This window comes from Monodelphis domestica, chromosome 5 (genome assembly GCF_027887165.1).
Source record: "Monodelphis domestica isolate mMonDom1 chromosome 5, mMonDom1.pri, whole genome shotgun sequence".
NCBI classification, from domain to species: domain Eukaryota; kingdom Metazoa; phylum Chordata; class Mammalia; order Didelphimorphia; family Didelphidae; genus Monodelphis; species Monodelphis domestica.
Window position 1 is genome coordinate 312,252,962 of NC_077231.1, and position 12,476 is coordinate 312,265,437.

A 12,476-nucleotide genomic window follows, 5' to 3' on the forward strand; every position below is an offset into this window, starting at 1 on the left:
CCCCGCGTCTCAGAACCCTCCCGGAGCCCCGGTTTAAGGCAGAAGAGCAGGAAGGGCCAGCCGCGGGGCGAAGGGACTGGGCCAGGGTCACTCAGGCCCCATCTGAACCGAGGCTTCTTGTCCCCGGGCCTGGCTCTCGAGGCCGCCAAGCGGCCCCTTTTATGTTAGAGAAATGAGCAGCGAGGAAAACAAGGGGAAAGCGCGGCCATGGCTGCGAGAGGCCCAGGGTCAGCCGGCCGTCAGGCAGCCACACTCTAAGGGCTCCTCCCAGTCCATCAGAGCTCAACCAGCGCCGACTGCTGGCAGAGCGCCTGAGCCATCGGAACCCCCATGGACGGCGCCTCTCATCGGGGCTGGGGATGGCTCCCAGGCGCTGCCTCCCTGCGCCCTCTGATTGGGGTCCCCGGGCCCCGCAGGGCGGCTGAGGCCCCCCCCCCCGGCACCACAGGGCGGCTGAGGCCCCCCCCCCCCGGCACCACAGGGCGGCTGAGGCCCCCCCCCCCAGCACCACAGGGCGGCTGAGGCCCCCCCCCAGCACCACAGGGCGGCTGAGGCCCCCCCCAGCACCACAGGGTAGCCTGACCTCCCCCCCCCAGCACCGGCGGCTGAGGCCCCCCCCAGCACCACAGGGTAGCCTGACCTCCCCCCCCAGCACCACAGGGCGGCTGAGGCCCCCCCCCCAGCACCACGGCGGCTGAGGCCCCCCCCCCAGCACCACAGGGCGGCTGAGGCCCCCCCCAGCACCACAGGGCGGCTGAAGCCCCCCCCAGCACCACAGGGTAGCCTGACCTCCCCCCCCAGCACCACAGGGCGGCTGAGGCCCCCCCCCCCAGCACCACAGGGTAGCTGTCCCCCCCGCCCCCGGCACCACAGGGCAAGGCAGCCTGGAGAGTGGGATGAGCCTGGGATTTGGGGTCCCAGGACCTACATTCAAGTCCTCTATGCTCCGCTCTGGGGGCCTCGGTTTCCCCATCTACAGACGAGGCACTGAGTGGCGGCTGCCAAGGGAGGGCTGTTTGGCTCTGACTCCAGGGCGGGGTGAGCCGGGCCGGGCTCAGAGGGAGGCAGGATCGGACTGGGAGGGACTCTCTCCTTCCGTCCTGGCACCATCCCGCAAAGGGCAGTTTCTAATTCAGACTAAAGCGGAGCCAAAGCCGCCTCGGCGTTTTGGCGTGTAAAGAGCCGCGCGGGGGGCAGCTCCCCCTCGACCCCCTCTGGCCAGGCTCTGCTGAGGAGCCCCTCCACCCCCCCTTTGCCTTTGAACCCTTCCCTTCCGTCTTAGAATCCATGCTGGGGACAAGGGGGGTGAAGGGACGTGCCCAGGAAGCATCTGTGGTGGGACTCGAACCCAGGACCCCCTAAGTCTCCAGACCTAGCTGTGTCCACTGAGCTGCGCCACCCCACCTCCTTTAACCTTCCCCCGCTCACGGCTCCCTCCTTGATGCCTACACACGGGGTCTCCCCTCCCCCTCCCGGCACAGTCCCCCCAAGCAGTGGCTTCCTTGTCTCCCCGGGGCATCCCCTGCTGGGAGTCCGGCAGAGCAGGTTTTGGTTTGGGGGGGCTAAATCCAGTGAGCCCCCTCTCGTGCCTCGGCCATGGCGGCCTCTCCCGCTTCGGCCCTGAGCGGAGGTGGCCGCCGGGGCTCCGTCCCGCGTCCTCCTCTCCCCGTCCTCTCCTGCAGAATGACGCCCGGACGGAAGGCCGGCCCTCTGCTGGCCTCCTCCTGGCCGCCAAAGACAGCCCGGCCCCCCGCAGGCCCCCGGACGGACGCCAGGCTAAAGCCTCGCCAGCTGTGCGCTCACATCCGTCCCTCCTCCTCACACGGCCCTTGGCCAGGCCCGGCCCCCCCCCCCCCCCCCCATGAGCCTCTCCCCTGGAGAAGGCTGGAGAGGAGCCGAGAACCCCAGGAAGAGGGAACGAGGCACGGGCAGCCAGGGGGAGGCCATGGACAGCCAGACGGACAGACGGCTCTCCTCGGGGGTAAAGAGCGATGCTGCGGCTCCGAGACAGACAGAAGGGCGGCGGGAGAGGCGGCGAAGGACGACCGGCATGTTCCGGCTGCCTCAGACACGTCCCCGTCCCTCCACCCTGCTGCCTCAGTTTCCTCATCTGTAAAGGGAGCCAGAGAAGGAAATGGACGCCCCTGCGGTGTCTGCCCAGAATGTCCCCCACACCGGCACAGGAGAAGCCGCCAGAACACCCAAGGCCCAAAAGGTTCTGTTCCACAGCCCGGCCGGGTTTTGGGGGGCTGAAAAACGGGGACAAAACCACCTTCTTCAGTCCCAGCCGCCCGCGAGGCACCCGAGCCCCTCCATTTCCCCAGCTGTAACATCGGAGGATGGGGCCAAAGGACCCCCGAGACCCCTGCAGGTCTCTGACTTCTGGGTCTACGTCCCCCAGGCAGAGCGGCGGCCACGAGTTACAGGCTGCCTCTAAGTGGAGGAGGAGGAGGAGGAGGACTTGATCTGAGGGAGGGATTATTTACTGAGGGACACTGTCCTGACTGCTGGCACCCCAACACTGCAGAGCCCCCCAAACTGCTCCCCCGTTTTCCCCTGCCCCCAACACCACAGAGCCCCCTAAATGGCTCCTGTTTCCCCCCACTCCCCACACTGCAGAGCCCCCTAAATAGCTCCCCCATTTCCCCTGGCCCCCAACACAGCAGAGCCCCCCAACACCTCCCCATTTCCCCTTGCCCCTCAACACTGAAGGCTCCCCTATTTCCCCTCGACCCCAACATAGCAGAGCCCCCCAACACCTCCCCATTTCCCCTTGCCCCCCAACACTGAAGAGTGCCTTGAATGGCTCCCCCATTTCCCCCACCCCCAACACCACAGAGCCCCCCAACGCCTCCCCGTTTCCCCTGGCCCGCACCCCGAGGCAGTACCTTCGCGAGGGACTTCACGATGGGGTTCTCCATGATGCCTTTGAGGAAGATGAGGTCTATCTCTCCGGCCCCTGCCGCCCGGGGCAGCTCGGCGAGGTTGTCCAGGACCTGCTCCATCTTGGCTGCCTGCGCTGCGGAAGAAAAGGGAGGAGATGAGGCCGGGCGAGGGACGGGTCAGCAGGAGGCCGGAGCCGGCTGGTCAAACATTCACGGGCCAACAGGGCTGGGGAGGTGGCCGGGGCGCTCACGGCCTCGTGCCTCGCCTGGTGCCTCTCCGGGCCTGGCACAGCCCAGGCTGCCCAAGAGCCCTTCCGGACACGGCCTCGATGGGCCTCCAGGTTCGCCCCTGGACGCCGGGGAGGGCCCGTCTGGATGCTGATGTCCAGGGTCATCAGGGGAGGCGGAGGGGGTCCTGCGGCTGGGAGGCCTCGTGAATGCAGCCCGAAGAATATGAGGCGGTGCCGGGCTCCGGGGGGCCCCGCCGCCCCTCTGCCGCACGAGATGAGCCCCCCCCCCCGGCATGGATGTGCCATCGTCCGGCTCTCCCCCCGCCGTGGCCGGGACGTGCAGAGCCAGGCTCCCCACGGAGGCAGCTTCGCCCCTGCTGCCAAGGGACCGGAAGGGTCAGAGCAGCCCCGCGAGCCGCCCGGGGCCCCGGCCCAGCGCAGACCCCGGGCCTGCTTCTGGCCAGCTCTCAGGGCCCGACTGCAGCGAGAGAGCTTGGGACGGTGCCCGGGTTGGTGCCGCTTCAGCGGAACCCTTTGTGCCCCGAGAGGCAGGTGGCGCTCGGAGAGCCTCGAGGGCTGCCCAGGGCCATGACGTCATGGTAGCCTGGAGGGGTGACCCCACTGGACAGAGGAGGACCCCAAGGCGGGGGAAGCGGGGCTGGTGGCTCCCCTCACGTGCCAACACTGGCCCGCTGGAAGAGGCCACCCGAACGCGCGGCTGAGGCCGCAGGGCCGGACGCCTCTCCTTGCTGCGGGCCCGCGAGAGGGCTACAATGGGCTCATTAGGGGGGCCCGCTGGAGGCAGAAGCCGGAACGCCGCCCCCTCCCCGCCGCACAAGGCTCCTCTGAGCCGAGACAAAGGAGGGCCGGGGAGGGTCGCCTCGTGGTCAGCCTGGACGCATCCGCGCGGGCTGCCAGAGCTGCTGCTGGCCCGGCATTTCACGGGGGTTAAATTCCCCGGAAACCCCGAGGAGGAGAACGTCGCGCCGTCGGGCTCGGCGGAGCCAGCCTGGAGCCCGCTTGCAGAGGCCGCGCTGCCCACCTGACATGCCCACGAGGCGGTGACGAGGGCCTGCCACGGGGCTCTCGTGCAGAGACCCGGATCATAACGTGCCCCGACACGCTCGGGAGTCCCGGGCCCGGGACGCCGGCTTGTTCCCCCACGGCGGCTGCCAGCCTGGGGCCCCAGAGGAGGCCTCGGGGTCCAACCACCGTCCTCCCTCCCAGGTTCAAGACTGGGGGGGCTCCAGAGGCCCCGTCTGGGCCTCCGTCTCCACAGCGGGGCTCTTTCCAGGGCACCAGGCTCTGGGCTCACTGGGTCAGAGGCTCCACCGAGCCCCCCAGGCAGCCCTTCTGGGCAGGGTCTGTTTACAGCCACTCGGGCCCCAACACAGACAAGGCGTCATCTGGGCCCGGCAGCACCGAGGGTCTCCCCGAGTCCCCTGCAGGGCGCCAGACCTTCCGCACCGCTAGTAGCACTCGCTGAAAGCTTCAGACCCCTCCATCTGGGAAGCAGGCCGGCGTCGGTCTGAGGCAGAAGGGCAGTAAAAGCCGGCCCAGCGCCCCGCCCGGGAGGGCGCACCCGGGGCCTCTCCTCTCAGGGCCTGGCTCTCCACCCTCCCAGCCCCTGCTGCCCTCTGGACTGCCAGGGCCTGGGTCTGGGGCAGAATGCCACGAGCCAAACGAGCGGCAGGGGCGTCCCCTAAGTCATGCTCTAAATAACTCTATGTCGAGCCGGCTTGTCCCCTGGAGGACAGGGGCTCCAGTTCATAAGGGGAGATCCGGGAGCCCAGGCTTCTGGGGAGGGACAAGCTGGAGAGCGGAGAAATGAGAAGCAGCATCTCCCCCCCCCCCCTTTCTGTCCTTTCCTTCTATTCTTCCTTCCCTCCTTCCTTCCTCCCTTCCCCCTCCCTCCCTCCTTCTGTCCTTTCCTTCTATTCTTCCTTCCCTCCTTCCTTCCTCCCTTCCCCCCCCTTTCTGTCCTTTCCTTCTATTCTTCCTTCCCTCCTTCCTTCCTCCCTTCCCCCTCCCTCCCTCCTTCCTTCTGTCCTTTCCTTCTATTCTTCCTTCCTCCCTCCCTCCCTCCCTCCATCCTTTCCTTCTATTCTTCCTTCCCTCCTTCCTTCCTCCTGTCTTTTCCTTCTATTCTTCCTTCCTTCCCTCCTTCCTCCCTCCCTTCCCCCCTCCCCTCTCCTTCACAGGCCATGGTGGTCGCCACCTCCTGTGGCGTGCTCAGCATGTCCAAGGCGTGGGGCTGCGCGGACTGGTGGGAGAGGTCGGCCGGACGATGCTTCGTTTCTGCCAAACTGCTTTCCGCTCTACCGGCCGCTGTGGCCACAAGCTGAATGCAGGCACCAACGCGTGGATCAGACCTTAGAGGAAGCCGGCCATTCTCTGTGTCCGGGGGGTCCTCCCCCGCACCTGGCTCTCCGGGACCCCATTTGGCTTTTCTTGGCAAAGAGGCTGAAATAGGTGCCGTCTCCTCCATCTTGTTTTGCAGAGAAGGAAACGGGCAAACAATGACTTGCCCAGGGTCACCCAGCAAACCGGGTCTGAGGTCAGATTTGAACTCAGCAAAACGAGCCTCCCTGTCGGCAGGGCTGCCGTCCATCCCCTCCCTGTGCCCCCTCACCGGGACGGACACTCGCACCGCTGGGCCACCTTCCTGGCCCTCTTTTTTTCATCGATTCCGGATCTTCGTGGCCTCCTCTTGCTGCAGACTGAATTCTCGCGTTTATTCTAGTTCCATAAAGGAACTGTTGGCAGTCTTGATGGAAACGGCATCGAGGCGGAGAACTGGAGGCGGACGAGTCCCTTTTGCTGCACTGGCTCAGCCTAGCGATGGGCAACCACTAGTGTCCAGGCCTTAGTAACCAGCGCAGCAGGCGGGCCCTGCCGCACTGCGCGGAGCTTCTCTCGCGCTTGCCGCCGGCCCTTGCTGGGGTGACTTGGGGATGCCCGTCTGCCGCCCCGAGACTGCTGAGGGGCTTCGTCGTGCCGGCGAGCAGTGTGGCGTTGGCTCTCCCAGGCCACCGGCGCAGGCCAGGAGCTGGGCCTCCTCTGGCTCTCCTGCCTCCCACTCCTCGTACCGTCCAGTCATGACTGACGGTGGTGAGGAGCACCCCCCTTGCTTCGTGGCTTTCCCGCTCTGACAGGCAATGCCACCCTCAGGGAGGATGCTCTCTCCCCTGCTCCTCCCTGGGTGCCCCCTTCAGCAGAGCCTCAGTCTGAGCCCGTCCCCCCTCTGTGTCACGAGCAGCAAGACGAGGATGCGCACAGCCCCTTCGAGCTCTAACCCCCAGGATGCCAGCCAGCTCTCATCCACTGACTTTGTAGACAAAGCGGGTAGCTGCGGGCTGAAGGGGCCTTCGTGCACATGACCTCCTCTCTGGGCTGTGCTTCCTTCTCGGTGGAATGCGGGGACTGGCCCACACGGCTTTCAGGCCTCTTCCCTCTCTAGAACCTTCGGTCCTACCATGAGATGAGTGAGGGGAGAAGGGGAGAGAGACGAGGAAACATCCTGCCTGACTGGCACAGGCGGCTCCGGGAAGGGCTTTCTGTGAAACAATCTGATGAGGTCGCTGGGGGGGTCTTCTCTTTACTTGGAAAAAGGGGCACCCGGGCAGGGTGGGGAGGCGGTTCCCCGGGGCCCGGAGCAGGACTAGAACCCTCGGCGCCGGATGCCCCTGGTTTTGAATTCACATGAGATATGACAGGGCGGCAACGTGTAACAACCAAACAAGAAGAGATTCTTTTCGCCGTGGCACTTTGGATTCTTTGGCAAGGAGAAGCAGGGGACGGGAGGGGAAGTCACTGCTTTAATGTCAGAGGTCTTCCCCAGGGGCTGAGCCAGGGGTGTGGGAGGCTCTGAAGATTCTAGGCCCAAACTCCATTCCCCAACTACTCCAGTTGGAGCCAGAGGGCTAAAAGCACAGTATTTACTTGCTGCCTCAGCTCGAGCCCAGGCGAGGGGGTTTGTTCCAGAGAAGCCACACATGGAATGAGCAAGAGCTGACCTGAGACAGGGAGGCAGGAGAGAGAGCTGTTCCTTAAAAAGGGACGAGGGGAGGGGTACAAGAGCAGCCTGGGGCTATGACCTGACCCCTTAGAAGGGAGCTGAAAGGACAGAAAAAGTACTAAAGGGACTAGAATGAGATCCCAGGAGGAAGCGCTGGAGGGACATTATTTTGACTTTTTCAAAGGGAAAGGCGGGCGGCTCTGGGTCCATTTTATCTTAATGTCGAGGCCAGAACAAGACAGAATAACTTCAAGTGCCAAGAGCATCATTTTGATTTCACTTCATCGAGAACACCTCAGGGGTAACAGGAGTGAAGCGGCACCGGCCACACAAGGACAAGCATGAAAATCGGAGCCTGTGGGGCTCAAAGAGGAGACAAGCTTTCTGCGGATGGAGCTCGGCACTCGGCAAACAGCTGTGGACTGACTGACTGAGACTTTAGTTGAAGAAGCCACGTGAATACTCTGAGGAGGAAAGGAGGCTTTTCTACTAGCAGACAAGGGAAAAGAGAAGGAAAGTCCGGTCTTCCTGCTTTCAAGGAGCTTCAACGTTCCAGAGAGGAGAGGGGAGTAGGGCCACGGGCGTGATCCGGGCATGAATTAGTAAAGAAGATGAAGGGATTTTAGCAGAGAGCTCCTTTTCTAAATAAAGACAAAGAAGGAGGCTCCTGGGCTCCCCTCATCGTGCCATTCTTCCCATCAGTCCCTGAATGCTCTTACTGGCCCCAAGTCAGCCTTCTCTGGCCAGGGAAGCCCATCCACCCAATGTCTGACTGCCGTATTGTGACGAGTTCTCAGTGCACTTCCATTTACCCTGTGCTCTTGACTGCCTTCTCTCCTTCCCTCTGGCTTTACTGCCCTCTTATTCCCTGACTCTGATCCTGTTCATTTCACCTCCCTCTCCCTCTTCTGCCTGCCTACTCTCTGGCTCCCAGGCCCTCCCAGGCCCAAGAAGACATAAAACCCAGTTTATTTCACCCACTCTACATTGATGGCACCCACACGCCTCACCAAGCCTCAGCCGTCCTTCAACTCTAAATGACTCCTTCATTCTCCACAGAAGCTCAGCTGAGCAGCCTGCCCCCACTTCTGGCAGATCATCTAACCTCCTACTCTTTAAAGAGAAAGCCCAGGTCATCCAAGGGGAGCGCCTCCTCGCCCCGCTCTCTTCCTTCCCAAGAGTCTCCGAGGGGCTGCTTACTAAAGCTCATGCCTTAATCCCAGCTTCTCCAGGACCTGCATATTGGTCAGCCACTTTTCATTCTCTTCCTTCCCACCTACCCACCTGTCCCATCATGCTTAGGGATCCCTCATAAAACAAGATCCAAACCTCCCCATCCTGCTTCCATAGTTCCTTTCTCCCCCTCTAAAACCAAAACTTACGTGATACCTGACACTTCCACTGCCCCAACATCTCATCTTCTCTTAGGTTTCTGTCCCCACAACCCAACTGAAGCAGCTTTTCCATGAGTCCCAGATCCATCGTCTGCTGCCCTGCTTTTGCTGGAACACCGCTACCCACCCACCCATTTTCTTGGCTCTCCTTCTACTTCTCTGACTGTGTCTTCATGGTCGCCTTTGGTGGTTCTTAGTTCTCTTCTGAAGCCCGGATGGAAGCCCTTTTCTCTCTCTCCAGACTTCACAATCCCATTCTCTCACCCAGCTTCCAGCATCATCTCCTTAAAGATAGAAAGGCCCTTCGAGATCATCTAGCCCAGCATTGGTGAAGTATTGGCACATGTGCCGGGCCGGCACAGGGGAGCTGCTCCATTTCCCTTCGTCCCAGTCCCTGAGGACATTTTTTGCATGTCCAGCCACCCAAAGTGAGAACTTTCTCCCTCCTCTCTCTGGGGGTAATGTAGGGGCTCATGGACAGCTTGAAGTTGCAGTTTGGGCATGCAAACTCGAAAACAGTCTCCAACACTGCTCTAGACCGACCCTCTCATTTAACAGGGGAAGAGGCAGAGGCCCAGAAAGGGCAGCTGATCTACCCAAGGTCACATGTTAAGCAGCTGAGCTTCTTGAGCTCTCTCTTGGCTTTAAACCAAGGGCTCTTCTCACTTCTCCTCCCTTCTTCTCAGACAGTTTCTCTTGGTACTTCTGAGTTTCACACATCCACAGAAACCTTTGATCTTGAGGGGAGGAGATCCCCACACTCTTTTCTCACTGCCTCCCTCCCCACTGCCACCATTGGCCAGCATCCTCTCTTTTGGGGTTCACTCCATTCATCAATATCCTGCCTATCCTCCAGGAGTTCTCTGCTAGTCTCCGGGTCATTCTCCTTCCTTTCTCTAGGTCACTACTTGGCACTGGGCTAACACTTTTCCTTTCTACCCAACACACTCACTGCCTTCATACTTAAGAATTTAACACTCACCGGATGTCTCCTGTAACACCCTTGCATCCCAGTTCCTTTGCCTCTGAAATCATGACTTTTGGGAAGCAGCTGCCTTTAGAGGCAGACGACCTCAGCTGCAATCCTGACTCTGTCTATATGCTATTAGGCCAGTCATTTAGTCTTTTGGGGTCTCAGCTTCCTCATCTACAAAGTGGAGAAGATGGTTAGACTCTAAGCTTGAGGAAGTTGCCAAAGTCCACTCAAGATTCCTGTTATTGATGACCAGCTGAGCCTTCATGGTATAGGCCAAGTGATGACGAATCTTTTAGAGATTGAGTGCCATGCCCCATCCCCCACCCCCCCTACCCCACACAGGGCTGTTGGGCGGAGGGGTAAATCATGTGAGAAATGTCCACAGTGCAGGTGAAGTAAAGGAGGGGAGTGGCCCAAGCACTCTGCTCCCTTCCAGCTCTGCTGCCTATGAGCTACCCACCTTACCCCCTGTGCACTCCCATTGGACAGCTGGGCAGAAAGGCAGGGGATGTGAAAAAATGTCATCAGGCAGGTGGAGAGGGGGAGGGGAACAGCTTCTACCAAGTCCCTCTGACTTTCTAGTAACAAACTCTGTCTGGGACCTGTGCCTGTGCCCACAGAGAGCGCTCTGTGTGCCCTCTTTGGGCATAGGTTTGTCACCAAGGCCTTGTGGGCCCTTTTTATTCTTCAGTGGCTGCCTGATTCCCACAGCCCTCACCTCACAGGATCCCTGGAGTGGAGGTCTTTTCTAATTCTCAAATTCTGTGCTTTTGGGACCTCAAAGCTTTGAAAATTGGGCTCCTGGGATTCCCCCCTTTCCTCTTCCTAATCCTATTCTTCCTCCCATTCCCTCCAGCCTTCTCCTTATTCTCCCCAGACCATCCCCCTAGAACTGATCTCACTTCCCTCCCTTCAGTCTTGATCCTTTAACCAGGTCAGTCACACATCTCCCTTCTTGACCCTCCCCCCTCCACCTTTGTCATTCTGCTATTCACACCCCAATCATCTCAAATTTGGGTCGCCTTCAACCGTCACCCTCTCTAGAGTTATTGCTGGAGGAAGTCACTGATTCCACCAGAGATTCATACGGCTGAATCTCAATGAAGTCTTCACTTTTATTCCTCTAACTCGTAATTGGTTCTTTATCATTGACAAGATTTCTAAACCTTTCCCTCTGCCAGTTCTGCCCTCTTTGGGAGCAAAGACTCAGCAATGTCCAGTCTTGCACCTCCATCTGCCTTTCTGACCCTCAAACTGTTCCCTCACCTCCCTATTACTGTAGGGGGGACCAACATCCTCCCAGTCCTTCAGGCTCAAAATGCAGGAGCCATCCTCGATTCCTTACTATCTCTCACCTCCCCCCCACATCCAAGCTGTTGCCAAGGCTCGATGATGCCACCTTCACAATCTCTTTCCAATACACCCCCTTCCCTCCTCTGGTTCTGCCACTACCAGGGTGCAGGGTGTCCCCACCTCACATCTGGACTGCTGCCAAAGCCTGCTGGGAGCACTGCCTGCCTCAAGTCTCTCCCCACTCCAATCCCTCCCCCATTCAGTTACCAAAGTGATTTTCCTAAAGCACATGTCATTCCCCCCTACCCATACCTGCAGAGGCCTTCTACCACCCCCAGGATCAAATGCAAAATCCTGTTTGGCATTCAAAGCCCTTAGTAACCTAGTTCTCCCTGCCTCCCCCCATCCCCCCAGCCCTTTTCCACCTTACTCCCATGGACAGCTCATGAGCTCCTTAATGGGCTACGCAGGAGATCCTGCAGAGTTTGGCTCCAGGCCCCTTCTCCTGGCTGTCCCCTCTGCCTGGAATACTCTCCTCTCTCATCCCTCGGTCCTGACTTCCTTAAAGCCTCAACTAAAATCCCACCTTCTACAGGGAGCTTTCCCAATCCTTCCTATTCTGGGACCTTCCTTCTGGTAACTACTTCCCATTCATCCTGCACGGAGCTGTTTGCATATAGTTGTTTCTGTGCTAGTTATCTCTTCCATGAGAGCGTGGGGTCCTCCCGGACAAGGACTCCTCTGAGCTCCAGGGCTGAGCACGGTGCCTAGCCCAGAAGGGATGCTTAATAACTGCTTGTTGACGGACTGCCTACTCTACTGACAAAAGGGAGGCCCCCTTCCAGCCTCAGTAGAGAAGCCCTTCTCCCTACTTCCATCTTTTTCTTAGGCTCATCAAGCCTCATCCACTATCTCTGCTTGAATCCCATCTTCTATCATCTCTTCTGATACAGAATCTTCCTTCTTCCTCTACGTCTGCTCCTAAGTGGTACCTACACACAAGCTTCATCAGCTTTCAAAAGAAGCCTGTGGATCCAGAGGCAAAAAGACCCAAGTTCAAATCCTACCTCAGTCACTTACTAGTTGAATGTCCACAGGAAAGACACATAAGCTCTGCCTGGTTCAGTTTCCTCATCTCCTCTCAGGCTTGTCATAAGGATTCCAATGAGATGGGAGTCCTAGAAATGCTTGTAACTAGTGCTCAGTAACTGAGCAGCTCACTAGTTTTGCCTCATTTCCATTCTTTGTTAGACCTTATGGACACAAAGTTCTCACTCCAAGAAAAATGAATCTTTAGGTCATATCCTGAAACAGATCCTCACAAAGCCTAGGAAAGAGCTTGAAATCCATGAAAAGCCCAAGAGTTCCCCCTGAAAACCTGCTCTCTAGTCACGCCTACCCACTTGTAGGTCAGTCAGTGTGCATTTGTGACGGACTTGGTCCTTGCTGGGCATTGTGCCAGGTGCTGAGGATGCAAAGAAAATCAGCCATACCCTCATGTTCCAATGGAAGAGACACGAGAAAAATAACCAGGACCAGTCATTGTACATGGCAGGTGGCCTTGAGCCATGTCTTGAGGGAAGCAGAAAGGCAGAAGAGAGAGCAGCCCAGGAGAGAGCAAATGTCCCCAGGCACAGAGATAGGGGATGCACTGCCATTGTGTGAGAGGGGCAGCAAGGA

General features: G+C 59.5%; 1 protein-coding gene across 4 annotated transcripts in view; it reads right to left on the bottom strand.

Moving 5' to 3' along the window:
• The window catches only part of PALS2 (protein associated with LIN7 2, MAGUK p55 family member), a 51,718-nt gene that overhangs the window by 23,435 nt on the left and 15,807 nt on the right, over positions 1–12,476 (bottom strand). For 2 of the 4 annotated variants that reach the window (XM_056800481.1, XM_056800480.1), the window contains exon 2: positions 2,889–3,014. In XM_056800481.1, coding sequence (XP_056656459.1) covers positions 2,889–3,005 — 117 coding nt within the window. In that variant the 5' untranslated portion in view covers positions 3,006–3,014. Of the gene's footprint in view, positions 1–2,888; positions 3,020–12,476 lie in introns of all 4 variants that reach the window. The other 2 variants (XM_056800479.1, XM_056800477.1) reach the window with 1 other exon arrangement.